At 48.9% G+C, this 27,142-nt stretch overlaps 12 protein-coding genes across 12 annotated transcripts; 7 read left to right on the top strand and 5 right to left on the bottom strand.

Annotated features, from left to right (window-relative positions):
- Window positions 1–2,185: 2,185 nt before the first annotated feature.
- Window positions 2,186–2,545, top strand: N7457_002699 (uncharacterized protein; the record flags this gene model as incomplete). Its single annotated transcript, XM_057173745.1, has 2 exons — window positions 2,186–2,277; window positions 2,350–2,545. 2 exons carry the CDS (start codon window positions 2,186–2,188, stop codon window positions 2,543–2,545), a joined length of 288 nt encoding a protein of 95 aa, XP_057033896.1.
- Window positions 2,546–3,942: 1,397 nt separating this feature from the next.
- Window positions 3,943–5,031, bottom strand: tif35 (translation initiation factor eIF3 core subunit g; the record flags this gene model as incomplete). Its single annotated transcript, XM_057173744.1, has 4 exons — window positions 3,943–3,995; window positions 4,066–4,237; window positions 4,329–4,950; window positions 5,015–5,031. The coding sequence occupies 4 exons, from the start codon at window positions 5,029–5,031 to the stop codon at window positions 3,943–3,945; spliced, it is 864 nt and encodes a 287-aa protein (XP_057033895.1).
- A 1,625-nt stretch (window positions 5,032–6,656) lies between these two features.
- N7457_002697 (cytosine permease) lies at window positions 6,657–8,388 on the bottom strand (the record flags this gene model as incomplete). Its single annotated transcript, XM_057173743.1, has 3 exons — window positions 6,657–7,762; window positions 7,832–8,048; window positions 8,119–8,388. The coding sequence occupies 3 exons, from the start codon at window positions 8,386–8,388 to the stop codon at window positions 6,657–6,659; spliced, it is 1,593 nt and encodes a 530-aa protein (XP_057033894.1).
- A 2,228-nt stretch (window positions 8,389–10,616) lies between these two features.
- N7457_002696 (uncharacterized protein) lies at window positions 10,617–12,394 on the top strand (the record flags this gene model as incomplete). Its single annotated transcript, XM_057173742.1, has 2 exons — window positions 10,617–10,711; window positions 10,765–12,394. The coding sequence occupies 2 exons, from the start codon at window positions 10,617–10,619 to the stop codon at window positions 12,392–12,394; spliced, it is 1,725 nt and encodes a 574-aa protein (XP_057033893.1).
- Window positions 12,395–12,899: 505 nt separating this feature from the next.
- On the bottom strand, window positions 12,900–13,848 carry N7457_002695 (copper chaperone CCS1; the record flags this gene model as incomplete). The annotated part of the gene is made up of 4 exons (XM_057173741.1): window positions 12,900–13,429; window positions 13,509–13,643; window positions 13,696–13,768; window positions 13,831–13,848. 4 exons carry the CDS (start codon window positions 13,846–13,848, stop codon window positions 12,900–12,902), a joined length of 756 nt encoding a protein of 251 aa, XP_057033892.1.
- A 255-nt stretch (window positions 13,849–14,103) lies between these two features.
- Window positions 14,104–15,584, top strand: N7457_002694 (CDC2/CDK family serine/threonine-protein kinase; the record flags this gene model as incomplete). The annotated part of the gene is made up of 2 exons (XM_057173740.1): window positions 14,104–14,660; window positions 14,720–15,584. The coding sequence occupies 2 exons, from the start codon at window positions 14,104–14,106 to the stop codon at window positions 15,582–15,584; spliced, it is 1,422 nt and encodes a 473-aa protein (XP_057033891.1).
- A 478-nt stretch (window positions 15,585–16,062) lies between these two features.
- On the top strand, window positions 16,063–17,142 carry N7457_002693 (RNA recognition motif domain-containing protein; the record flags this gene model as incomplete). The annotated part of the gene is made up of 4 exons (XM_057173739.1): window positions 16,063–16,108; window positions 16,167–16,321; window positions 16,399–16,821; window positions 16,882–17,142. 4 exons carry the CDS (start codon window positions 16,063–16,065, stop codon window positions 17,140–17,142), a joined length of 885 nt encoding a protein of 294 aa, XP_057033890.1.
- A 930-nt stretch (window positions 17,143–18,072) lies between these two features.
- Window positions 18,073–18,538, bottom strand: N7457_002692 (uncharacterized protein; the record flags this gene model as incomplete). Its single annotated transcript, XM_057173738.1, has 3 exons — window positions 18,073–18,246; window positions 18,304–18,353; window positions 18,406–18,538. The coding sequence occupies 3 exons, from the start codon at window positions 18,536–18,538 to the stop codon at window positions 18,073–18,075; spliced, it is 357 nt and encodes a 118-aa protein (XP_057033889.1).
- A 247-nt stretch (window positions 18,539–18,785) lies between these two features.
- Window positions 18,786–19,906, top strand: N7457_002691 (fumarylacetoacetate hydrolase family protein; the record flags this gene model as incomplete). The annotated part of the gene is made up of 5 exons (XM_057173737.1): window positions 18,786–18,813; window positions 18,865–19,103; window positions 19,159–19,474; window positions 19,540–19,636; window positions 19,702–19,906. The coding sequence occupies 5 exons, from the start codon at window positions 18,786–18,788 to the stop codon at window positions 19,904–19,906; spliced, it is 885 nt and encodes a 294-aa protein (XP_057033888.1).
- Window positions 19,907–21,226: 1,320 nt separating this feature from the next.
- N7457_002690 (uncharacterized protein) lies at window positions 21,227–22,997 on the bottom strand (the record flags this gene model as incomplete). The annotated part of the gene is made up of 5 exons (XM_057173736.1): window positions 21,227–21,359; window positions 21,414–22,090; window positions 22,148–22,339; window positions 22,407–22,643; window positions 22,749–22,997. The coding sequence occupies 5 exons, from the start codon at window positions 22,995–22,997 to the stop codon at window positions 21,227–21,229; spliced, it is 1,488 nt and encodes a 495-aa protein (XP_057033887.1).
- Window positions 22,998–23,472: 475 nt separating this feature from the next.
- On the top strand, window positions 23,473–23,688 carry N7457_002689 (uncharacterized protein; the record flags this gene model as incomplete). Its single annotated transcript, XM_057173735.1, has 1 exon — window positions 23,473–23,688. The coding sequence occupies one exon, from the start codon at window positions 23,473–23,475 to the stop codon at window positions 23,686–23,688; it is 216 nt and encodes a 71-aa protein (XP_057033886.1).
- A 437-nt stretch (window positions 23,689–24,125) lies between these two features.
- On the top strand, window positions 24,126–26,593 carry N7457_002688 (uncharacterized protein; the record flags this gene model as incomplete). The annotated part of the gene is made up of 4 exons (XM_057173734.1): window positions 24,126–24,212; window positions 24,297–24,312; window positions 24,406–24,932; window positions 25,046–26,593. 4 exons carry the CDS (start codon window positions 24,126–24,128, stop codon window positions 26,591–26,593), a joined length of 2,178 nt encoding a protein of 725 aa, XP_057033885.1.
- Window positions 26,594–27,142: the final 549 nt, after the last annotated feature.

Below are 27,142 nucleotides of genomic sequence, written 5' to 3'. Positions count from 1 at the left end.
ATAATAAGTTGCAGTTAAAAAGCAACCGCAAGCTTATGATTGGCTAGATGGCGCATCGAATCGATTTCCTCAGGTGGTAATGGAGGGTATGTTGTGCAGCTACTCACCCCCACTGGCCACATACAATGACCGTGCCTGTACATCTGGAGTACCGAAATCAGCACTAGGTGCAGGGTTCCTTAGCCCTATTCAGTTAGAAGGATATCGATCACTAAAACCCTGAGTCATATAGTCAATTCCGGGGGGTGGAAAGATGGACTTAGCTCTCCGACACTCGGGAGATCTCCGGTGACGGTCATGGGATAGACACGTGCAGGGCGGTGAAAGTGAGGAACACAAAATCAATGTCTCAGAAGAGAGAGCTGACGTATTCAGCAGATCTCCCTGTCTGGGTGGGTAGGGTCAATGGGCTCTGGAATTCCTCTGCTTCGCTTCATTTCATGTTAATCAATCCAAACTATTCAACCCATTCCAAATCATGCTCACTAACGCACCCCAAAAAGACACTATCCGATCGATCCACTTAGTTACCCGCCAACTCTCCCGAGGTCCACAGGTCACTTTCCGATATATCAAATAACGCTGACATGGAGTACATGCCACTGCAACGTTGTATATGAGATACAGAAGAGAGACGACTGCTCAGAAAATGTCCGATACGTGGGTACCCCGTACGGAGTACATCATACAAGGACTGCAGGTACCTGCTAAGGTGGAAGTCAATGCCAATAATCAGACTTGGTTAGAAGAAATGCATGAACTCACCGAATTAACCGTGGGTGGTATGAACATGGATCAGCCCCAGAATCCTAGCAGCTGGGAAACTCTAGTTTCGAGGTTGCAACCGTCTCATCCAATCTGTTGAGGGAGTTTTGGAGACCCTGTCTCTGTCTTGGGCACGTGCCATCCCATACTGAGTCTGCCCCCTAGTGATCATTGACATCTTGACGCGAAGAATATCTTCTTGTGCAACCAGTATGGGCTGCAGATCAATGGATGGATTCCATAGTGCAATGCCACACCCTTCTTTTCTTGGTTACATTCGGGTGTTCGACCTTGAACAGGGGTCGGAAAGCTACAACTCGGCCTACAAATCACCAGGCAACGGTGGAGCTTGAACTATACCTAGATCCCGGAGTCGGGACTGCTGACTATACCGTCTTCTTTCAGAAACTAGGATATTCAGAGAAACAACAGAAAACGGAATGGGAAAGAACATAGCTAAAAAAACAGTCATTGGCTGATGACAACCCAACCTGGGCGCAGATCCAGAAGAGCGGCACCCGGGTGTCATTCTAGACTGTTATTCCCTTGCCTTTTTGCCCCAGTGCCGTATGCTTGTCGACCCAGGATCTTGAATGCGACACGCCCAGTGGACCCATATACTCATAGTGGATATGCCAATCATGGCCGATTGGGTCTAGAGTCCCAGTCCGCCCATCTCGGGGAGATATTTCTGGATAATGACTACTCCATGGGAGAAGATTCGCTCGGACTACACTCTCAGATCCTTGCCTCAGAAAATACCATGAGGCTTTTCTGCTTTGTCGCGGCGGATTAAAGTTTTACTTTACAACGGCCGAGACCTTCCATCCCGAGACATCCACCGGCCTTGACCGGGCAACAAAATTGATCTACCTAATTGACCCAAGTATTTAGTACCGTTTCAAGACTCATGCTATTTTCAGCTAGCAAACGTGTCTATTTACGGCTATGGTATGATCTTGGAACGCATTTTCCCCGAAGTCTCACTGTCAGCCTTTTAGTCCGCAGATCACTGGAGATTAAGCAGCTCAAGCTCTGTGGCTCCACAATTCCTGGCATCGGGTTGTCTGAACACAAGGTTCTGTGATGGGTTACCTGTGTATTACTTCTTCCGAGATTAGTGGCTACTTTCTGTGGGAGCAGACCTGAGTGTTGGTAGCCCGTTGGTAATGGGCTAGATGCTTTGCTATGAAGAACCGCAAGAGCTCGCATTTGGCCGCCGCCCCTGTCTCGATTTCCTTGTCCTCCGAGATGGCAATATTCTGTCCGAGCATGGGGTGCTCATGGGCAGTTTCACACCTCCTGTCATCCAAACCTTGATCGCCCTGGATCTACAGCCCACTATCATCGATCGTATCACAACAACGAAGCTCCCGACAAAAAGGCCCCACTCAGGTCTGAAGTATTCGGCCCTGTCGGCATGGATGGAAAGACAAGGCATCAATCAGACAAGGGTTCCAAGGGAAGTTGCTTATCTCATTGGCTTGCCGCCCTCCAAATTCTGGATATGAGGTTTGTCAGGTGGGAAATATGCTTTCGATGGCGTTGGATGCAGACCAGTTCAATATTCCACTCATCATCCAGTAGCTCATCCGATATGCGTCTTTTGCCTCCCCATGGCAATTCTCACCAGCCTCTGTCAGTCATCCTTGACGTCGCTCAGCCAACCCTAAGCCGTGCCGGCGTAGCACGGGGGAACAGCCAAGAGAAAAAACTTGCTCGCGGCCGAAACGCCCCCAGTGAAGAACTGCCTTTCTGGTCAAACTTCCTGGACCAATAGCAGGCAGATCATGTTGTTTGGGGCCGGTGCTCCTTGCAATGTCACTGGGACTTCAGAGAGAGACTAACCCCTTTCACATGTGTCTGCTTGTCATACTAGATGCCGGCGTGGCGGAGGAGTGAGTTTGGAAAATACGGTGGCCTAGCAGGGGATTCGGAAAGCTAAGGCCAAAGCTACAGAGAACATTTCGGGTCTCTCCGCCACTGTCCACGTACATCTGATGTTTAGCAGGGAGACATTCGGCGAAAGGCCATATCCCGTAGGTAAGCTTTTTCCGCCGATTCGAGTCTCTTTCCTAAAAGAATCACCGATGCTACGTTATGCAACCCAATCCAATCCCGTTACCGGGAAATTTAGAAACGACAACTTTTGCTGGCGAGGCTAGGTCTGGGTTTGAACTGGTGAGATCTAATATCGATCTGTACGAATGTACTTTGGTGATTGACCCTGGGATCTGGCACCCGGATACGTCTCTAATACACAGTGTTCTGCAGCTAGAGACACGGTAGGAAAAAGTCCAGGTTGTCTGAGCTTCATTTCCTTCCGATGTCATCTCTACTGTCAGGCGAAGATGCAGAAAATTGATGTCTCAACGCAATCCCTGAAGCCTTCAAACAATCGAACATTCGAGGCCTTCGACATTTCCCTCCCCAGACGACAGATCTGCCGTCAACGGCTTTCAGGATTGTTGTCAGCCGAGTCCGGCACTTGCGTGATAGATCTACGTTGGCTAGGGGGAGGGTGGGGAGATATGGAAGTTTGTCAAGCCCGAGATCGGCGGCGAAGAAGCTCGGAAAGAGAGAGATAGAGCTAGTTCTGGTGCCCACGAGACCAGGAGTTAACATAGATTTCCATATTGGATCAGTGAGGGAGTTTGCTCGTAATCATGCTCCATGCGTGCTGGAATGAAGTCCATGCTTTCCAACGACGATCTTTCTCCCCTACGCTGAACTATACATCAAGAAAACGCCAACATACTAAGTTTGAGCTACAAATTGCCCGTGGGTGTTGGTTCTATGGAGGGCGTCGTCCAATAACCACGTGGGTGATGTGCCATGGGCTCTTGAGCTGTTCCATGGTAGCTGCCAATTAATTATAGAACAAATGCTTTCGAGGGCGAAAAGGATTACGAACACAATACATCACTGCTACTGCAAATCCAAGTATGAAACGTGAAATAACCAAGGAAACTGTGAAGTTCAAAATTTCTCTAACCCATTGCTTTTGTATAGACTGACGAATGCAAGTAAATGACACGGAGGATGTCTTTTTGGGAATCATCATTATCAACCAGATCCTACAGTACAAGGAAAAGAGCTTCGGCCCAAAGGTAGGCCCACCTGAGAAGAAGGAAAAGTTCCATTCAAAAAGTCGTAAGAGAAAACCGAAAAAGAAATTTAAGTAGAACGCTTGGCGAACTCGACGCGGAGAATGAGGTGGCGGTAACCGACTAGAAGAAAAACATGTTAGTTCTCGAAATCGTGGAAATGAGAGCACAAAAGAGGGAATTGAAGACATACAGCCATCCACCTTCTCGCAAGCAAGTGCTGCATCGCCACGATCCGCATAACTGATGAAAGCGAAGCCCTTGGCCCTCTGGGTTTCCCGATCCCGTGCAAGGAAGACTCTGGTAACACGACCGAAACGCTCGAAGAGATCCCGCAACTCGTTCTCCTCTGCCAACTCGCTGACCTGTTTGCAACGAAAAAGTCAGTACCGAACCAAAATAGACCATCACGATGCTCGTAAAGCGCGTAGGAGATATAGCGATAGCAAAACGTACGTTTGTAACTCTCAGAGTCGCCAAATCGTCCTTCTCGAAGCGACCACCCATCTTCTCGCCGCCAGCAGCACCACCCTTCCGCATGTGAGGAGGAACGTAGCTGGACTTTCCAGCACCAAGACCACCGACATCCTCCTCTGCCTCGACGCCACCGGCAGCAGCGGTGCCCTCCTCGACAGGGGCCATGGTGTCCTTGAAGGGACAGCGAGCTGTGAAGTGCTCTCCACTGCAAATACGACACTTGACCTTCTTGTCCTTGAGCTGGTCCTTCATGCTGCCCTTCTCGCCACCCTCCTTCTCAGCCTCCTTGGCGTTAGCCTTCCAGTTAACGCTGGGGCGGAAGACGATGTTCTCGCCGACGGAGGTAGTATCGAACGAGGGACCGGCGGCGTGGCCCTTCTCAAGGCCGAACTTGTCCCATTTGCGGCGTTCGGCGACTTGGGGGTTGACGTGTTCGCGGACAACGGTGGTCTTAATTCGGCGGGTGACCTTCACTTTCTTGTTGTCATCGTTGTAGCGGTAGGAGATAACGGTCTTGGTGCCGTCCTTGTTCGCGATCACTTCTTGCGGCGGGAGAACGGAGGGGTCATCGAAATCTTCGTCGTCGGCCCAGTCGGCGCGGCTGCAAATCAAAGATTTTTGTTAGATCGGTATTTTTTCAAGAGGTTGACACAGAATATACTCACTTCCCGGTTGGAGACATGGTGTAAGTGGTGGTGTGATTACGGCTGCTGAATTTCTGGATTTCTTTCAAAGGCGAATCCGTTGTGGATTTAATAATTTACAGTGGCGCGGCTGTGGCTGGTGAGTGAAATCACGTGTGTGATAGCCCCCATCTGGAATGTCCTCTCTAACCTCACTTCCACACGAGTTGGAGGAACATTTAAATTTATAAACTAGCATAGTTTGAGAAAGAGCATATACTACTGGAACAAAGTGACCTTGAGCTTCATGAATCTTCGGTGGGTTTCTTGCATGTCGCGAAGGTACGTGTAGGATATAGAACTGTGGCTGTTAGGAAGCTCTCTGGAATATGGTAATGGAGCTTTATTATAAAATCTACACATCAAATGAATGTGAGCTTCTAAAGCTTTACCTATTGTGATCAGTACATTAGTCCTGGTTTCCCAATGGGAAAAGTTGATATCACCGACGTTGATTATCATCCCATGTGAATAGAGGCGGTTCAGCATACAAGTTTCAGCATACAACTCGCGATGGAAAAGTATGAACGATGAAGAAATGCGCCTTTTAGGCATATAGACAACTTCTAGTAATAATACTGCCACCAAACTTCCAGAAAAACACACGACTCATATCTTAACTGAAACGCACCCAGAGCCCGCGCATATAGAGCAAGTTCGAAAACTCGCAATTTACATAGCACCACTGTGGTTCTCAAATGGCTAATTTTTGCCTCAGCGCTAGTCTGTTAAAGTTCATTCTGGCATGTAAGGAGAGGGTCAACCCCATTGCAGGTGATAGCACAACATGAAGCTCTACACCTTCGTTGGGGCATATTTCGAGTGAAAGGATTTTTTGGTCAGCATGGTATTGATCCAAAATATTGCGACTGTTGATCCATATGCATTTACGGCCTTGCGGCCGCGAGGGTAGAGGCAAGGTTGTCCGACAGACGTGGCTGAAATATCAAATTACGGCTAGATCATTTGACGAGAAAAATGCAAGATAGTTGGAATTGAATCATAAATTGAATCCTAGGAGTGAAAACTTTTGCTCGGAATTCTAGTACGTGGTTTGGCCTCTTGGAAATGCGAGAATCCCGCAACTAGAAGCCAACATCAATTTTCCTAATTAGGAAAAACGTCACTGAAGTCTCCGCATCTCGTACATATAGCCAGTGAGATTCAAGGGGTTCGAGCTCTCTATTGCTTGACCATTTAGGGCTGCGAATCTGGCGATCTTGTATTTATACCCGCTCGTCCCTCTGGCAAATAAGCTTGATGTGACGTCAAAGCACAGGCTGGCTCTATAGCTAACCGATTGGATTCCTGAGAGACCAAGTGTGGAGATCACACCAGGTTGGTTGAGCCCTGGCTAGTATCGATGAGAGCTGGATTGTGCGTCCCTTGCAAAGTGGCAGCATGATCAATATTGATTTACTCGCCACAACCGGAGGGTATTAGAAATTCTTGTATAAATGCTCTTTAATTTATTGTTAAACTATGCTAATGCGCCTACAATGTAGGCATGAATATGCGATGCAATGAAACCGATGCAATCACACAAAATCTATCAACCCGATCCAAATAAAAAGAAACCCAGCCCAGTATGTACATCGCGAACTATATATACGAAATATGAAAATCAACGACCAATGTAACGAATCTCGATCGGTCGTAAGACGAGATACATCGCAGCGGCGAAGGCAAAGCCCAGCTCGAAGCCGATATCACCACCAATTGCGGGGTCACCAGCATGTCTGGAGATAGGACCCTTCCACCACGATTGGCTCATGCCAACAACAACGCCGGCAATGCCAAAGGCGAACGCAATAGATGCGGCGATGCCCATGGGCAACTTGTCGGGTTTGTCATAGTCCTCTGGACGATAGCCGGAGAAGCCACGGCGAAAGACGAAGTGGTCCATAAGCGAAATGCCAGAGTAAATGGCCAGCCAGTAAGCGATGAGACTCATGAAGTTCTGCAGAATGGTTTCAAAGTGCGAGTAGCCAGGAATACCGATCGCAAGAGAGACGCATGAGGCGAGGAAAGTCCAGATGAATCGCGGCACGCGTTGTGTAGCCCGGCCCATGACCTGGAGGGTTAAAGCGACGGAGTAAATGTTCGGACAATTGTTAGCGATGATGGATAACGCTAGGATGACGAGGCAGAATTTGCCAAAGCCGCCCAGAGGCTCTAGAACGGCTGCAATAAGACCGCCGTTGACAGAGGCTCGGTAGCCTATGGCATATTTGTTGCTAAACCCGTCCCCGATAGCTGTCGCGGACATGATGGCGATACCGAGGAATTGAGTGAACAGCAGCGGAATGATCAGACCAATCCAAGCGGAGAAGAAGACTAGGCGGCGGCTTTGAGTCTTAGGCTGATAGACGGTGTAGTCGGCAGCGTAGCTGGTCCAACCAGTTGCAAAGCCATAAACTGTGGACCCAAAGGACAGACAGGAACCCAGTTCCGACATTCCGACTCCCATTGGGATGTTGACGAAATCGCCTGAATGAGCAAACATACCAAGCATGATGAAAAACACGATGCAGGTAGGAATCCAGCTCCAAAATTCATACATATGAACAAACTTGTAGCCACAGAAGGTGATGAAGAATGTGCAGAATGTGATGATGAGAATACCGGCAAATCCGGGAACATCGGTGTTCACTGCGTTGAGGAGCTGGGCGCCAACGATGGCGTTGGCAGCAGACCAACCGATACAGGCGATAACGTTAAGAGCGGCAACTGAAATAAAACTGATTAGCGCCGCCATTTCCGAGCAAATAACTCAAGTGACATCCAGAGCCAACTTACTGAATTTCACAACCCACCACCCAAACCAGAATCGCGAGAGCACCATCTGACGCAATCCAAAGGCAGGACCAAAGCATGAGAAGAAGCATACGGTCATCACTCCAAGGAGGTTGAAAAAGAGGCAGACCAGAATGGCATCGACGAAGCCGAGTTTGAAAGCAGACTTTCCGAGAACACCAATGGCGAAGGAGCTGACGACCATGTTTGCGGCCAACCACTAGGTTTAGTTAGTGGAAAAGGCCTCCAGGCCATGGCAATCACGCCAGGTAGTTGTTGTAGGAACACACCATGCTGCCGATATTGAGGTACGACGTATCATTTCGCTCCGAGTCCGGGACCCGTTCGACACCGCGCTGCTCGATGTTGAGCTTACCAGCGAGGCGCTGGATCTTGGCAAATATCGAATTGCCATATTCAAAGCTCTCACCGGGCACGGCGCCATCGCTGGAGTTATCGAATGGCTCGTTGTTGTTTGTTTCGGAGGAATTGTTGATTTGAGGGGCTTTTTCCAGGTCCTCATCCGACCCGCGGAACGCTTTGGCAAACCTGGGAAGCATCTTTTCGTATGTAAGATCCTCACCAATGAAGGAGAAGAATGGACGAGGATATAGATGGGATTATTCGAAGAGCTGGGTAGGCTCAGCGAGACCCAGGGAGATCAGGTTGGAGAGATCGAACGGAGATAGTGTGCCATTTTTCTTTCTTTCTTTTTCTCCATAGAAGGGGAGGAGCTGTTAATATAGTGTCGCGAGAATTCTTTGCGCGTCGGCCCCACCGCGATCCTCATATTGTGGCAAAGATATCCCTCTCGCGTGGGCTCGAAAAAAACCCCATAAATTCCAGAAGACGAGACAAATGAAAATCCTTGAACCTTGAACCCCACTTAACGGGTCCTTCGAACCAATGATAGTGCACCTAACAGCCCTAGCTCAGGTCGGATGCCGCAGATTCTGCACTTGCTAGGTTCGGTCACGTCTCGGACCGGCTGTAGAGTGATCATTGGCCGTAGTTGAAAATGTGTGAGCCTGGAAAGTGGAACTCCTATGGGAACAGGCGGATAGCAAATTCCGAGTGCCGATATCTCGTTGATAGTGACTGTACACTGAGGTACTCCCGTACTCCGACCCTCTTTTCCGCTTGGAGCTGTTCTAAAAAGTGATCAAATCCAGATTCCGTACCTTGTGGCAATCATGATTTTTGCTTATCGCGATGCCAAGTGGTCTTATCATCTGGTAGGATGGTCCCCGCCTTCCAAGCGGCTAAATCCTGAATCAAGGTACTAACATCCCTGCACTGTCTGCGCCCAGTCAAAGCCTTGTCTTTAATGTCAATCAAGCTTCCTGCTCCTTTATCGAACGGGAGACGGCGATGTGCGTAGTGCCTAACATTTGTTTAGCAGCTGTGTTTCCCAACACGTCGTCATGCTCGTCGAGTCCCTTCTGCGGGGAAATTAGGTATTCATGTGATCGGGACGCTTCGGTACCCCGGGTATATAGTACCTTGGTAAACCTAATCTCAAAACCTTAGGGTTCTTAGGGTTTTTAAACATTTATTGCCTTGGAAATATGGCAACTGACCGCAAGACGCAGCCAAATTCGGGCAGTGAATCTTTGATAGGGAAGGTTAACCTGATCGACCACTTTTATGCATATTATCAAGACATCTTAAAGATAGATGACATTTTTACCTACCTTGGCTCTGTCTATCTCCCCAACTCCTTTTAGGCAGCGGATAGGCTATGATAAGTCCCTCAAATGGGCGAGATGATCGTAATTGTTGCCCTACGTCCATGAGTTGTATGGGGTCAACCACATTGGTGTACAGAGTAATCGGAGCGGATCAAATGTGTTGACAGATATATCAGATCATGTAGACCTGAGGGCTTTCGGCAAACTATGCTTGATTCTGTCTAGCGCATCCACCGGCTTAACGCCAATCAAGATCTCCCACTCTATTCACTTCCAGTGGCTGATAGTCTCGGTTGATCCGCCCAGCATCATGCCTTACAATCAATATGACAGTATAACCCTAAAGGGCTGTACATTATTTTGTTGAACAACTGTACCCAGGAAGTACCTACGGCTGGCAGCGAGGAGATTTTCGAAAAATAGGCGTGCTTGAGCAACAAGGGCTTCGATCAGATTAAAGCCACAATGCCAATTAAATTCTCTGTGCCTACGATCTTGCAAACACACATCTTTCCAGATACAAACATAAGTAAGACCTTTCGTTTCTGTAAAGGTCCATGTTTAGTTTGATAATCCCTTTGGCCGACCTCTCTTTGTCTTTTATGTCCTTTATCAATCGGATCTGACTTAGATTGGCGAAGACCTTTTCTCTATTCAGAAGATTTGTCTTGTGAACAGAAGATCATACTTCTGTCTATTTGCGCTTCTTGAAGCTCACGGTATCGTTGAAGTTCTTCAAGCTAGAATATCGAGCTATGAACATTAATATGGCTATAGAAGAGCAGAGTAGCCAGCTACCTATGGTGACATGTAGGCTGTCTGGTGATATCTCACTTGGTCGCGCCTTCGATTTTCGTCAATTGTATCCTCGATTTTCATCAGTCGCTCCTTCGATTTTTGGAACCTTTGTAGGCAATTAAGGATTCTTTTTCATTATGTTATGTTTCTCTTTCACGTCCTCACGTCCTCGCGTCCTCGTGTCATTTGTCTTCCAGTCTCCTTTCTGTGCGTTGAAGGGGTTATATATGCTTCCTTGAACAATCAAATTGCTTTTGTATCTTGTTATCTCAACCCATACCCAACAAATTCGGAACAAAATGATTCCCCGCAAACGGGCCGACGCAGGCACCGCGCGTCACCGTCTATTCTCGCTGTCATCAATGTTTCGTTCTCAGACACGAACTAGAGTCAGGTAACCACAAAGGACTCTGAAGGCTAAAGGAGATGATCCACTGACCAAAGTAGTTGCATACCCGAGACGGTGCAGGAAGAACCAACCTGCCGGGAAAAGATTCATTATCCCATATTCAACCCGCAAGATCCTCGTCATAACCCAGAGATTGCACACCTTCCGCAGCGTCCTCCTGAATCAAGCAGCTCGTCATCAAGATCACCTACTCCAATTTCATGGATGCAAACCATATCGCGACGATCTTTCCATAGAGCAAGGTCCGGACTGTTGGCACTGAGAGCAGAGTTCAATCATCGTTTTAGTGAAGAAGAAACCCCTCATCAAAGCTTTGTCAACCCTGTTGCTCTTAGGCGCGAACGAGAACAACATGACAAGGTATCTGTGGCATTTACTGCAAGTACACAAGAAGATCCAAGTTTTGGCACAGAGATCTTCCGCACAAGTGCTGTGCCAACTCGCCCAACGGAAAACAGCGAGATTGGGTCTCCTTATGATATATCATCCGAGTATTCTGTGTCGGAGCCATTCACAGCAATTACAACATTTGAACCCAAGCGCAAACTCCGACCTCGTGGTGATGCTGTAAGTAATGGGATAAAACCGACCTATATGATAGCCCGCGACCGTGATCTGGACTTCCAGTTTTCTGGTCCTGGAGAGTTTGAGGCAGATGTACAGTTTGACAATCGTGCTGCTCACACCAATCCATCGACAGATAACCATTTAACACATTCACCGTGGGGTGTTGCATTCTCTACTAATCAGGAGAATGAAGTGTTGCCCGATGAAATGGCTAATCCTTGGCCAGTTTGGGCTGAACACCAGACAAGAATCATTCAACATCCAAACCTAAGTCCTGCAAGTTCAGACACGCAAATCATTGAAGACCCCCCAAGTCCAATTCCCTTATCAAGACAATGTTCCGCTGAGGTTGGATTCGCATTCCCTGGAATCTACCACGAGATGATGGAGCAATGTGCCCGAGAACATGATAATCCCTGCCCCAACGATGAGGATTCCCACCCTAGTCAGCATTGTCCCAGTCCCAGTGGTCAAGAACAAACCCCTATTGCCTCTCACCTAATTCCTCAAGATGGTACCGACGATGCAGCTTCATATCACGAAGACGACGAAAGTCTCATTCCTCCAATGCCATCACAGGCCCAAATACCCCAGTTTGAAGAGATCCAACCCTTGCATCGTCCCAATCCATTTGACTCTATGCCCAGCTGGCGTTTTGATGAAAGCTGGTCATCGAATTCTGGAAGGCCTACAACCCAATGGTCAAGTCTGGAAGAATATTCAAGTCGATACACAACTGATAATACAGCATCGCATGATATTGCCTCAACTGAAATGACATCGATGGCCTCTATGTCAAATGATACATGGTCCCCAATTGAATCTGAAGTTCTCTTTCCAAGCCCGGTGGAAGATGGAAATGAGTATTTTCTTGTGGACGGCAAGACAAGTGGCCAACGTCCCGACAGAGGCAACCAGGCAATAAAGTCGTCACAGCATCCTAGCAATAACTACAGCATCCCAATCAGAGCCCAAGAATCAGCCGAGTTGATCCCTCCAAGGACATTTTCCCTGAAGCTTGAGCCTGGTGACATTCCCGTTGGAGGATTGGACTTCTTGGAAGAAGATACAGACGATGAGTTCTATCCTGGAATTGAGTAACGGGGAGCGGTGTTTACTGGAATGGAGTTGGTGAGATTGTACGTTGATACTTTGCATATTGTGAATGGGCAAAAAAGTCCACTGTATTTTTACAATGTACGTATGTACCATAGCAGAGATAATATTGAGTTCTTTAAGCAGCAATTCGTTCTCTCTTCTGGTGCTTTCTGTGATTCATCCGCATGCCCAGGCTATATCCTTCTTGATGCTTGTTTTTGGAGGCTTGGTATTCGGTCTTTTCATTTTATACTCAAATTGTATTGCATGAATGTCGGGAGAATGATGCCGAGGAAGCCAAGGATATTGAGGTTAGATAGATCTCCCGTGTTGTAGCAATTGAAGGTAAATTCGTCCTCAGTAATTCATAATCACATATACACGCTATGGTATCACATATCCAGGGACTACGTATATCACTAGCTATTGGATTTCGTTTCATGTTCAAAATCTGGCATCGCCATCAATAGCCTTCAACACCACTCACTGCTGAAAGGCCGATCACCATTCAAGCCATACCCTGAATGACCTGTTCCTGTCTTTCCTGCCATACGTTCTTACCTGAGCAAGAGCAAACCATCTTATCATTATCCCACACACCCGCACTACGAGCAATAACGCCGACAAGAGTGTTCTCGTCCTCGCGCTGGAACGGACCCTCCGTGTTTTTCGAAACAACCATACTCCGACCAATAAGCTCCCAGATTGCCACAGGCCGATCCAAGAATACACTGCCGCGTCCCTTGCTGTCAACATCCACAGTGCCGAAGATACCCCGGGATTCCTTGGCCGGGGTGGCCGCGGCATCAGCGCCAAGCACCTTTGCCTTCAGTGCATCCCAGATCCCACCAGTGGACTCGGCACCACGGGAGATATCACCCGCTTCTCGCACAGTAGCCCAGTATTTACCCGGTGATAGGCCGTTTATTGTCAAGTCGACAAGGGTCATGTTTGGGGAGACCTGGACCATGCGCGCCAGCCCGCGGATCTTGTTTGAGACGGTCGTTGAGTGAGTTTCAAGGATACAGACAGCGGAACCTATTCGATGATATACATCAGTTGTCATTGTTCATGTGTGGCGCATTGAACGGTAATCGGGAACCGGGATATTCCGTACTGTTGGTAGTGCCGCTGCCACGGAGGATGGCATCGCGGCCGGTATTTTCGATCGCAGTTACGATGGAGCTGGGAGGAGCGGTGCCTTCGACAAAGACCAACTGATCTTTGAGGTTGGCTTCAACCTTGCTGATTCCTGCCGCGGGGTAAGTTTAGTTCATGGCGGGCTTGAGACGTGAGATGGCTACCTTCCAGACTGTGTAGAGAGTTGGAAATGGACTTCACACAGCCCTCACAGGTCATCGGGACCGAGAAGGTCGTCTGGATGTGACAATCGCATTAGTATTGGGATTTTGTGAGTCATGGTGCTTGGACAGGCTGACCTGGAATGGTTCGATCATGGCGGGGAAGAAGGAATATATCCGATGCCGAGAGGGTGGCAATTAGAGGAGGGATATGTGCACGACAAAAGGAAGACGAAGTGAAAGAGAGAATCGAGAATACTATCCAAGGATCAGATTAAAGATGCGATGCGCTATATTGCAATTTAAACAAGCGGGGCGCCATTCGGATTTCAAATCGAAGGAACTCGGCCCTTTTCTCATCGCCAAAACGTCATTCCCGAACTTCTCTCCCCTTGCAATTTCCCCCCGAAAATGTCCGCCACATCCAGATGGGCAACCGACGACCCAGAGACCGAAGCAATTATTGCGCAGCAAAAACGCGAAAAGGAGCAAAAGCGACGCGCTAAAGCGGACAAGCAACGCCAGCTTGAAGCCAGCAAAGCCCAACAACAAGCTCAACAGAACGCCAACTCAGAAGCCCCCAATGGCGAATCCGGTCCTCCGACAAAGCGACGCAGACTTTCGAATGATCCTGGTGCTCCCCCAAACGATACCCAGATAGCAAAGATCGATGCGGAGCATAAAAAGCAGTCGACTTTGTTGCGCTTTCCGGTTGGAGAATGGGGGCCCTGCAGACATGTGGATAACTATGAAAAATTGAACCACATCGAGGAGGGCTCCTACGGATGGGTATCGCGGGCGAAAGATATCTCAACTGGGGAGATTGTCGCGCTGAAGAAATTGAAACTGGAGAACTCGCCGGACGGGTTCCCGGTCACTGGCCTACGCGAGATCCAAACACTCATGGCAGCGCGTCATCAAAATGTTGTGTACCTCCGGGAGGTGGTAATGGGGAATAAAATGGACGAGTAAGTTTTGTGCGGTAGCTTCCGTTTTGTTAATATGTACTAATTAACTGGCTCGATAGTGTATTCCTGGTGATGGACTTCCATGAACATGACCTCAAAGCTCTCCTCGACGAGATGCGCGAACCCTTCCTTCCCTCGGAGATCAAGACCGTCTTGCTACAGGTAGTAGGAGGACTTGAATTCCTACATTCTCAATGGATCATGCATCGAGATCTCAAGACCTCCAATCTATTAATGAACAACCGTGGCGAGCTCAAAATCGCCGACTTTGGCATGGCTCGGTACTACGGCGATCCACCTCCTAAGCTCACACAGCTCGTTGTGACACTCTGGTATCGATCGCCGGAGTTGCTCCTCGGCGCTGAAAAGTACGGCACGGAAATCGACATGTGGAGCATTGGTTGCATTTTTGGCGAACTTCTCACCAAAGAGCCTCTCTTGCAGGGCAAGAACGAGGTTGACCAGGTCTCCAAGATCTTTGCGTTGACTGGGCCGCCAAACTCCCAGACCTGGCCGGGCTTCCGTTTATTGCCTAATGCAAAGTCCTTGCGGCTGCCGTCGACAACGGCACCTTCTTCGGCTGGAAACCCGCCTCTGCTGCCTCGGTCCCGATTTCCCTACTTAACCAATGCAGGCTTGGGCCTCATGTCGGGATTGCTGGCGTTGAACCCCGCGTCGCGTCCTACAGCCAGACAATGTCTAGATCACCAATATTTCAAAGAAGATCCACGCCCAAAGCCACGAGAGATGTTCCCTACATTCCCATCCAAGGCCGGAATGGAGAAACGGAGACGTCATCGCACGCCCGAGGCCCCCAAACGCGGCCAAGAAGCACCCGAGCTGGACTTTGCGGGTGTCTTCGGCGGTGCTCCGGGTGGAGATACCGGTGAGGTAGGGGCGGGATTCAGCCTCAGGTTGGGATGACTCCGTGCCTTAGCATACTAGCTTTTTTCTACCATATAAGTACATAATGGCATCTTGTTTCACTACCTAATTCCCATCCGTGTGGATCTATTGTTGTAGTCTAGCTCGGAGATCACCTCCGCGGAAACACTTGGCCTTTTTGTTCTGTTTGGTTTGCTCATATGCATGTTTGAAAACCAGGGAGAGATCAAAGCGCCACCAACAATCAACAGCCCCTGGGAATATTTCAAATCTGTAAGCTGGAATATCATTAGCTCAAGTAGACGTATAAAAGCGGTTTCGAAGCTGTCAAGGTGGATCGGCAATAGATATAATCCGCGCCAGATGTACCATGGCTCAATAGATCGGCCCTCTTATCTTCCCGAGCTTCTTTTTCTTTCCCCTTCCTGCGTCGCAACTTTCCCATTTGCAGTTTCACTTATCGTGGTCCTTCGGCGATCGTCAATTCTATTTAGCAATTTAATTCATTCCTTTCGCCATGGCGAACAAAGCGCCTGTCTCGTTCGACGAGATCATCCAAGCTGGTAAGCACTCGGCGCTCTAACACGTCCCGCCAACCTATTAACATCTTTTTCTCCACAGACCGTCTGAAGAAGAAGCACGAGCAGCTGGCGAACCAACTCCTTGGAAAGAACCGCCGCTCGAGTACGCCAGGCTCAGGCAGTGGCAATAAGGCGCAGAACAAAACACAGAATGCGAAGCCCGGAAGCCTAGCAAGCAGGGTTGGGGTGGCCAAGGTATGAATACTCACACTATGCGATCGCAAATGTGATTGAATGAAAGACAAATATCTGACAACCTCTTGCGCCAACAGCCACAGCGTTCCGCATCTGCGACCGTCCACTCGACCAAGAACAAGCCAGCACCCACTGCCAACAACGCCCGCGCACGTGGTAACGCTGGAAAGAAAGATCGCCTGAACGTGGATCAGGTCCGCGCAGCATTCAAATCCGATAATAGGCAGCTGAATGTCCAGTCCGGTAATACTTTGCAGAACGGCCGTCGGTCCGGTGGCAAGAACATGATCATCAAGGGCGCTTCGGGCCCATTCATTGTCGAGGGAAGAAACTTTGCGCCTGGAACAACGGCAGCCGACATTCAGTCCGCCTTTGAGCCAATCACGGGGCCAATGCTCAGCTGTCGAGTAGTGGCAAGCCAGCCAAATGTTGTCGCAGAATTTGAGTATGCAGAGAAGATGGCTGCAGAGCTTGTGGTTGCCAATTTCCACAATCAGATGGTAAGTGCCAGTTCTGATTTGCTGTACTGCAAGATTGATGCTGACTCGCGCTCTCTCTAGGCTGATGGAAGACAACTTCTCATGACCCTCAAATCGGCCAAGACCACAACGACCCCCAACACGCAAGATCCTTTCACTGCCCTCCGAGCACAAGCTGACCAGGAGCGAATCCGAGCCCGTCGCGGTCCAAAGCAACAGAAGGACCTGCTTGCTCCGACCCAAGAAAACTCGCAGTCCAGCCTTTATAGCGATGTAATGATGGTTGATGCGCCGGTGCAGAACACCCAGAAGAAACCGAACCAACGGAAATGGCGTCGTTAAAAAGCGATGATTGAGCATGACAACTGTGGTTAGCTAGCGAACTCTTGGCGCAAGGAACGTCTACCGCGCAGAATGGTCGAGGTGACCGTGTTTTTTCCCCTTGCACTTTCATGAAATGTATGATATTGTTACAGCAGATTGTGGACATTGTTTAGCATACCATTCGGAGCACTCTTGTTTTTTTCAGCAGATAGCGGCGATTCGGACAAAATAGACAAATTATTGATGGAAAGAAACGGTCAGGAGGTTTCCAAGATTGTATTCTTCACGTAGCGCAAGGTCCTGACTACGAGCGCGACGATGAGGTCGTGGGTTTCAGGCACTCAGCGCCCAAACGTAACGTTGCGTTGGCGGACCTCTGACGTTGCCTCAGGTGGACATGATCAATATGATATTGCATTTTTGATTCATTCAAGTTTACCAGAGGTAGGCATAATAGAGCCTAATTAGGGCCATCTCAGCCATAGCTTCCATGCTCCTCGGAGTCTTTTTTCTGCACGTTATGCAAAGAACTGTGGTGTCGAACAACTTCACAATTAAGTCTTTAAGACTCAGGATGAGATGGATTGACTTCGATCTTCAATATTATTTGGTGAGCTCAAATGAATGCGTCTGATTCGGAAATTTACGAATCTAAAGAAATACTACGGCAGGCAAGCGCCCAAAGCGACCTGTTCTTCTGGCGTTCTCGAATTATGACTGCTTATTTGTACATACGAACCTCATGCACTTAGTAACAGATTGAGGACAGCTGTATCCGAGTGTTTGTCTCATAGAATAGGAAGCGAGACCATACAACGATAAGACTTTCTGAATGGATCTATATTATGCACGCGCAACGGAAGATATTCCTGAACAATATCAACAGTAGAGAATGCCAATAGTCGTATGTTGAAGGTGAAAGATATGTACAGGTTTAATGAGCACCTTCTAGCTGTCCAGCAGCACGGGCACTTTCTCAACTAAATATTCAACAATGGCATCGGGACCACGCTCGACCTGCAAACCTTCGGGGATGGCATGAAGTTTGATATCAGGTCGAATAGAACGAGCAATACCGTGGATCTTCTGGGCCTCCTCGGCAGTCCACATAGAGGCGCTGAACTATTCAGTCAGTTAGCGTAAACTTCGAACGCTTAGCATTCCCGATCTTATACTTACCAGAACTTCAGGGTTGTGCTCCTTCACTTTGGCCTCAACCTCGTCGATTTCTGAAGGGCGGTTAGTTGCAATTTCACTTCTCAATGGATTTATCTTTCTTACTTTCACAATTATCGACATGGATGATGGTATACCGATCACTCAGAGCCTCGGCGACACGGCCGATGAGGCGCTTGGCGCGCTCCGGTGCGGTGTTGACAGTAACCAGGTGAAAGGGACCCTTGGGAGCAGACATGATGGTGATATGGAAATGAGAAATCTGGAATATAGAAAATACGACCATCGCGGGGTTTTATTCTCCGAACAGCAACAGCAGACATCCCCCACGCTTGTTACTTCCCCACATTGTGGGAGGCTGCCCCTCCGGCTTATCCAGCACCGGGGTAGTAATACTCCGCTATCGGCCCCCATAGCGTTGTTTATATACGGGGTTTCTGCTTCGACTGTCACTGCTTATTCTATTCTCTATAACTAATACAATCATGTCCAAGATCGCATCTACATTCTCGCGTAAGTATTCTCAGTTTGATGAACTTCGTGTTCGAGCCTAACAGAGAATAGGCCTGGTGCGCTTTGCCCCCAAGTCGAATCCCTCCAAGATCCTCATCGGGGAGCCGGTCGATCCTAAGATAGACGTTGGATTGGCTCTTTACCAAGGCAAAGAGGTTGCGGTGCGTCCTTTCTCGGGCACTTCGGTTCTGACCCCCGGTCAAGTGACCGACGGGACAGAGACTATCGAGCGCATTCTGTCCCCCCTAGCGCAGAGTGAGGTCGGAACGATTCGTTGCATTGGCTTGAACGTGAGTGCTTGAGCAAGAGTACTTGAAGAACATTGAATGCTAATTTCCACCACAGTATGCTTCCCACGCCAAGGAGATGTCTCTCCCAATCCCTGAAGTCCCAACATTGTTTATGAAGCCGGCCAGTTCTCTGGCAGATCCCTGGCCTGCGCCAACTGTTCTACCCAAGATTACACAAAAGGACAAAACCGGTGACTATGAATCCGAGATGGTCATTGTCATTGGCCGCGATGCTAAGGACGTGCCTGAGTCCGAGGCCCTCGACTATGTGCTTGGTTACACAGCTGCCAATGATGTTTCAAGTCGTACTTCCCAAATGAACCAGAGCCAGTGGTCTTTCTCCAAGGGATTTGACGGCGCTTGTCCAATTGGTGCGTTCCCGGGGATTGTACGTGTTCCAGTTGAATTACATATTGACTCGCCATACCTTATTTAGGCCCTGTTCTAGTTTCAGCTGCCCTCATTCCCGACGCCAGCAAGCTCCATATTCGTGGTCTTAAGGGCGACCGCATGATGCAGGATTGTTCTCTGACGTATGTTCCATCCATAATGTAACATTTCAAGAGTCTAGGAGGGTGACTGACATCGGATTTCCCAGTGACCTGATCTTCAGCGTCCCCCAGCTGATCAGCTTCCTTTCCCAGGGCACCACGCTGCCGGCCGGCACAATCATCCTGACCGGCACCCCACCTGGCGTTGGTGCTGCTAAGAGCCCCAAGGAATTCATTAAGGCTGGCGACGAGTTTGCCGTTGAGCTGCTTCCTCACGTTGGAACGCTCATTAACAAGATTGAGCACCAGTAAAGTATTCAGTTTATGTCATATTACATGAAGTGCTGTTATGCAACAGCGCTCTGCTTATGTATACCCAACTTTGAATATAAGCTGCCAAAGCTCAAATGTACAAGAGATCTGAATGCGCACTTCTCTATGCATGTACATACGTTGTACGGGGTAGATGGAATCTTGCTATATGAAACACGCATTCTGCACATTCATGTATGCAAATACTTCTCTTAGCCAAACGAGAACGTGATCTATCAAGAGATCTATCACGGTGATTGGACCTGAGTATCAAACCTTCCACTTGGAAATACAGAACTGTGTCATTGAAGACGAGCCACCTGAATAGTATGGAGCACTGCATAGAACTTTGACCAATGACTGAGCTCTAAGGGATATAGTATCTTCCCCACGTGGAGTTAATCTGTTCCGCCATGTCCCTGGAGATCATTGGCTTCGCATCTCAAGCCGTTTGGTTGTACGGAGTACTCCGTACTCCGTAAAGAAGAGCATAAAGACTTTGGAATAGTGCAGAAGTTTGTCACTGAAGAGATAAAATCAATGGGATTCAGAAATGTAGCCTAAGGAGAGCTTTGGGGTCTATATTACCTCTAAAAAAAAGCAGATATGAATATCTAGCCTGAGATCTATGAACCAGGGGATAGCTTCCCAACCATGCATAATGCTGGGATAGTGCGATGATGACTGGAGATGTTCATCCAAACTTATGCCGAGATGATCAACCGGTATCCAATTGACATGAGTTTTCCTTGGCTTGTTTAATCCGAGATGGTGTGATTTCAGTGCGATGGGGAACTAACGGGCCGGGGTACCCAGCTCTCCCGTCTGGGGTAGTTCTCTTAAAACACAGGCAGCCTCTTTCTTTTTCTTTTACTAGATCGAATTTTGGAAAGCTTCTACTGCTTTTTTTTTTTTTGTTCCCTTCTTATGGATGTTGTGGTCCTAGGGCTATTATGCCCCTATACACATCAACTCTACGGACAATTGAATAGGTGGGTATTTGTTTCTCTTCCTTTGGAAGAATGCAATTGATTGTGTCGCCACATCGATCTCGCTGCCTAAACCATGAAATTGCTTTCTATCATCAGTCGTGAAAGCTGCGCCGCGTAAGATGCATGTAACTTTCACCCATGCGTTGAGCTATGGATTTGCTCTCCTGCACCACCGATGTGGAATGCCGATGCCGAACCTACTTTCACTGTGAACCCGAAACCGATCAGTCCGTCTTAGCAACAAATGCTGCGAGACCACAAAGCGCGAAAGATCTCAATGCAAGACACAAGGCATAGAAAGCCGCAGTCCACCTCCAGCGCCATGCCTCTACTCCTCACTACGCCAAACTTTGCCTCGCCAGTGCAGGAAAATAGTGGGAATAACACTGACAGCGACGACGAGTGCTGAACCAACCCCCGCGCTGGGTGCGATACCGACATTCTCGAACATGGCAGAGAACCTGAGCTGTTGTTAACACTGATCTCGGACAAGATATTGGAAGGAAGAGGCATACCAGAATGGACCAAGGAAGCCCCAGATCTGTCGCACAAAAGTGATAAACACACCAATGCTAGCAGCCTCTTGCGGGAAGCAATCGATAGCATAGGTGATCATCACCGTGGTGACAAGCTGATTTCCGACAGCACCGATTGCCGTGCCAATAATGGGCGAGACACTCCAGTGCCCACTGGGTGATTCCTGCGTGCAGACTAGAAAGACGATCATACCGATGATAGTGAGCGCGAAGCCAAAATAGCTGAGCCATAGACGGAATTCGGGTTCGGCTTGACGGTCGATGCGTCGGCTGCGTCGGCTCATCCAGAAGTCTGACAGCACGCCGCCCATTTGCTCGCCGATTACAGAGCCGATGATTGCGCCGAGAAACTGCAGGCCTAGCTGTTCGGCATTGAGCGCGAACTTCTCTTGTAGGAGTTGTGGTATTTCGACGGTGGCGAGGATGTTGCCGAAGAGGAAGACCATGGCGTATGCGCATGCTGGGATGAGGATTGACGGGTGCCGAGCCAGTGTGAGCGGGCGAATGAACTCGTACCATGAGAATGGTGTAGGGTCGATTCGGCGGAAGGACATGTACTCGGTCTTCATCACTGATTCATGGCTGTCGGTGCCGCCGCCTAGATGGCGAGTCTCTGGACCGAGGAACAGGTACAAGATGAACTGGACGCCGTTGATCTGTGGATTTATCAGCCAATGAACAGGGACCTGATATTTAGATGGGTGAAAGCTTACTATTGCCAGGATCCAATAGATCCAGTGATGCCCAACGCGGTAAGTGACAAAGCCGAAAATGAATGGGCCTATAGGGACACCTAGGGTAATCATCAAGGTCCAAACGCCCATGTAACGGGCGCGATCTTTCTTAAACGTCGTTTCCATCACAACTGCGCTGCCGATCGCCGAGGCAGGTGAGATGAAAAAATGCTACGAGGGCTCGGCAAGCAGCGACAGAGGCATATGTAGTGCTTTTGGCACAGCCAATGTTGCACACCAGGCTGCAGATGAGTGAAATTAGGAAGATGGGCCGACGACCATAGCGATTAGAAAGCGGCTTCCAAAAAAGAGGCGCGCCACCAAGAATGGCAATCTGCAGGGAGGTCAGGTAACTTGTGTCCTGCATGCTGATGCCAAGCTCTTTGGAGATGTCTAGATAGGCAGGGATAATACCAGCGGCAGTAAATGTGCCCATGCAAGCGTGGAAAGCCACAAGGATGAGGTTCGTCATTTTCTGTGTTCATACATCAGTGCTCTGTTCGAAAGGGGAACTAGCTCTTGTCTTTGCTTGAGGCTCATATGTGATGATGGTCTTATCCAAAGGGAATAATGGGCCCACCTTCCACTCAGGCCAGTTGTAAGGGTCAGCTGGACTCATCCCGGGGATTGGATCGAGTTCCAACGTTCCATGCCGCTCCATCAAATAGTCACGATGGGCTTTAGAAAGACGCGCAGCCATTGACTCGGCGTGTGTGGTTCCTCTTTCGTGCCCTTCCCTCTCGACAAGATCGATATCTGCATTCCGGCCTGGCATCTTCTCAACCTCATCTTGTCCAGACGAGCTGGGCTGCAACTCGAGAGACGCCATATTGATCACGTCTTCCGACGAGGAATTTGAAATCAGACGAGTGGTAGAAGAATCTCAATGCCCCGTTCTGATGCGACAAGCTTGTAAATGAGTATTTCTGATGGTTGTAGAGATAGTCAAAGAAGATGTGGGAGAGAGTTGACTGCAAGGGTTGCCGACAATTGTCTCAGAGTATGAGCTAGTTGAGGGGGCAAGACCAATGATGATGGATCGGGGAACATTTCGCATTGGCCCTACCGGGCAGGCCAAACGCGAGCTACTGCTGAAAAATCCTACGGTGAGTGGACATAGTCAAAACCCCAATCCCATGGCGCTTATCCAATCGGACACGAGCTACACCTGGGGTAGGTATTCCCCGGGGCTTTTGGCCCCGTGGGGGGTCTCTTTGGAGAGAAAATGGAGAGAAATGCGGAGGAGCTCCACTGGTCCTGACTGGCACACGTTGGCATCAGTAAGTCACGATGCCGCTAAAACAATGACTATGATGGAGCATTGTAACAAGCGTGGCCAAGGCAGCTGGGCACGGCTAGCCGATGAAGCTTATTACGGTGCATTACGGCTTCTGTCCCGAGCCAAGTACCGAAAGCCTCGGGATTTTGGCGCCTTGGCGCATTTTGCTGGACGCGAATGGCTATGTCCCTCGGGCTACGCGTTGGGACGGCTTTTCTGGTGCTGCCTGCAAGCCGGGTGATTGGAAATCTGCTCGTAGCTGAATGCTAAAAGACGATCTTGATCGCCGCCTTCCCTCGGCTGTCACCATTGCCAACTTGTTCTAGCCCATAAACATACGCTTGAACGCTTGAAGGCCTGAACGCTTAGACAGTTAATTTTGGCGCCCTCGGATACGGTATACCATACTTGCTCTCGGTTTTCTTCACACAAACAGACACTTTTGTGGCATATCTCGTGTATATCTCAATTTTCAATTTGAAATGGCAAATGTCTATAATTCCCCAAAACTTGACGTAGTGGACTGGGAGAGTGCAAAATGCCCAGGTCCAGTGGACGCGGGCGTCACCCGGGGATTGCATAAGCAGTCCCACACCCACACCCCACAATTGCCTTCCGATGTCCCCACAACTTGCCCTCCCTCTATCTTCTCTTACTGACATGGCATCAGTTGAAACAATGGCAGTACTAGCTGCACCAGCAGGGGTCAAGAAGCTGGTGTGCCGGGTATGCCAAAAGGCTTTCTCCAAGGCTGAACATTTGCGGGTGAGTAAATTGATTCGGATCTAGCTTCAGAAGAGGGGCCGCCAAGTGATGGGCTACCTAACTGACCTGACGGGGCTTTTATAGAGACATGAGCGCTGCCGTATGTTTTGATTTTATCAGACAACTCTATTTATTTGAGATCCTTGCTCGGAATTCAAGAGGGAATATCCACACGACTAACCAGAAGCAATAGATACGGGGTCTAAACCATTCGTTTGTAAAGAATGCCGGAGGCCCTTTGCCCGACAAGACGCTCTTACTCGCCATGAAAAGCTGCACTCTCGTGTCGGGCATGGAAAAGATGGCTCAACAGAGGTCCGCGCGCTGTCAAAGCCTGCCTCTGTAGATCTTCTCCCGTCGTGGGACACAAGCAGTGCTCCTACTGTTGATCCAGAGACGACCGCTGTGACGAGTCATTCATGTGATGGGCCACGCTTGCAGAATCATGCTAGTATGCATCATATTTCCTCGGAGCTGGACTTTGCATTGGTTTGGCCGGATTCAGAAAACCTGTTCCACAGCTTGATGTCTTCGGATACGACAGATCAATGGCAAATGCCGCTTGGCGCGTTACCTTTTCCGCCCGTCGTGCAGGATATGAATGGCCTGGGATTTGGCTCTCCGAATTCATTCGACGACCGTCGCTCTTCTATCGGGGCAATACCGTCTGGTGGTGGACACCAGGCAGTGCGAGATGTTACTGAGATGGTGACGAGTTCGGTGAGTTGTAACCGCTGTGTTTGTCGGATGATTGCGAAAATGGGCCAATTAAGGCTTCTATCAAGATTCTGATGGAAATGAAAAATCTTAAAACTAACATCACCCATTCTCAGTCATCAAGTGTTACGGCTGCCGTCAAGGCCATGTCAATCACATCAATATTCCTTGACGAGTGTCTCCACATGTTCTTCGGCCGTTTCATCCCTACATTTCCAATATTGCATCGTGCTACATTTGTCTTCCGGGAATGTACCCAAGCGCTTCTACTCAATGCCATTGCCATAGGCTCTTTATATCTAGGTCCCAAGGACTCGGTCTCAAAGGGCGAAGCACTATGGCGTCTCGCACATACAGCCGTTGCAACCTCATGGCAGTCGATGATTACACATAATGGGCCATATGATGCACGCAAGGGTGTGCAGTTGATGCTAACCGCCTTATTGGGTCAGGTTTACGGAGCTCTATCCAAAAATAGAGCAATTCGAACAACTAGCCAAGTCTTCCGTCCATTGGGTTTCTTCTGGGCGAGACAATGTGGCATGTATGATAGCGAGCCTTATTCGATGGACAACCTGCCCTCTATTAATGCTCCTCCTGCAGAGAAAGAGCACCAATGGCGTACTTGGTCGGCGCGGGAGATACAACAACGCGCTCTCTTAGCATACTATGTCTTGGATGGTCTGGTGGCTCAAATGTCAGGCGATGGCCCCTCTGCTCGCCATGTGGAAAACTCACTCAACCTACCGAGTAGCGAAGAAGCCTTTGATGCCAACACTGCTGATGAATGGCTGGCTCACATGCATACTCGCAAGCCGGATCAGTCCTCATTCAGAGTGATCTTCCGCTCCCTGTTCCCACCGACAGGGAGCTTTCGCGCTTTGGGCTACGAGTTTTCTGCTTTCGCGCTGCGTGTGGTGCTTGAAGGGCTTCAGTCGCTGGTATCTGACTGCGATGATAATGAACTCGCCGTGGGTGTACCTAATCAATCAGATGTCCGGCGAGCTCTGACTCAAGTCTATGAGACAATTTCCATGAGCATTCACTTTACCGCAGCAGAGAGACTTGAGATCCTTTTGCGCTGGCACACAATCTGCTTAGATACCATGATCAACTCGACTATTCTCGCCCGTCACGTCTGCTCGCGCTACAACATCCCACAACATGTCTCGGGCGGATGTAGAACCGCACGATCAGGCTTTGACTCGGTCCAATGGGCGAATTCGGAAGAAGCCAGGCGGGCCGTACTCCACGCAGTGGCAATCCAAGATATTGTCGAGCAACTACCACGAGGCCGCGCGCATGTTGTGCACATGCCCAACTCACTATTTGCAGCTGCCACAATATACGTGGTTCTGTCGCTTGCAGGATCAGCGACTCTGAATCTTCCTCGACATATTGTTTGGCAAGATGCCTTACTGTCCCACTCGGACCTTAACCTCAGCGACGAGGATATCCGATCTCTGTCTGCCTCGGAGACGAGACGTTTCGTCGAAAACGGGAATGAAATCTCGTCTCTTCCGCTTCCGACTGGTGGTAGTGTCCGAAATCTGTTTTATGAGCTCAATTCTATGCAAAAGCTTTTCCGATGTTTGTCCTCGCAGTGGGGTATTGCACATGACATGGAGGAGATTGTTGCACAGTGGATTCAACTATGCCATTAGTTGGGACAGCCTGACGTGATCATGACATAAAGTTCTCGTATGATCGACCTTTGTCCTAGGCATTGGGGGTAGCGTGGGGGCGAGTATTTAACGATTGGCGTGGAATTTTCTACATAATCATTGAGAAAACTTATCAAAAGATCAGCTCAAAATGGGAGAATACTATTTCGAGTCAGGTTTCCTCGAGTGTATCAAGGATATGTATGTTTTGGTTTTACTTGTACATGGCTTTCGGGATAAGCTTTGGATAGTACAAATTGCTTCGTGGGCATTGAATACTGCTCTGTTGAACACCAAACAGAATTTGCATAACTAATGAGTTCGCTTTTGACAAGCTTAGCCACATTCAAATACGAAAAGCACAAGATATATATCCATCATTGTCTCTGATTGACGAATTATTTAGGTGAAAATACGCGCATGAGGGTGTCTTCATGTTTTGGATTAAGAACTAGCACCCATGTTAGATCAAAATGTGCCCAAAGCATATCCTCTTGACTTTAAAAAACCAAATATCCATGGATGTCATCTGTGACTGTAGGATCTTCC

The sequence above is a fragment of the Penicillium paradoxum genome (assembly GCF_028828445.1).
Source record: "Penicillium paradoxum strain IBT 22861 chromosome Unknown utg000003l_segment0_segment0, whole genome shotgun sequence".
NCBI classification, from domain to species: domain Eukaryota; kingdom Fungi; phylum Ascomycota; class Eurotiomycetes; order Eurotiales; family Aspergillaceae; genus Penicillium; species Penicillium paradoxum.
The sequence above is the reverse complement of the archived record's forward strand: the minus strand, read 5'-3'. Positions and strand labels throughout refer to the sequence as shown.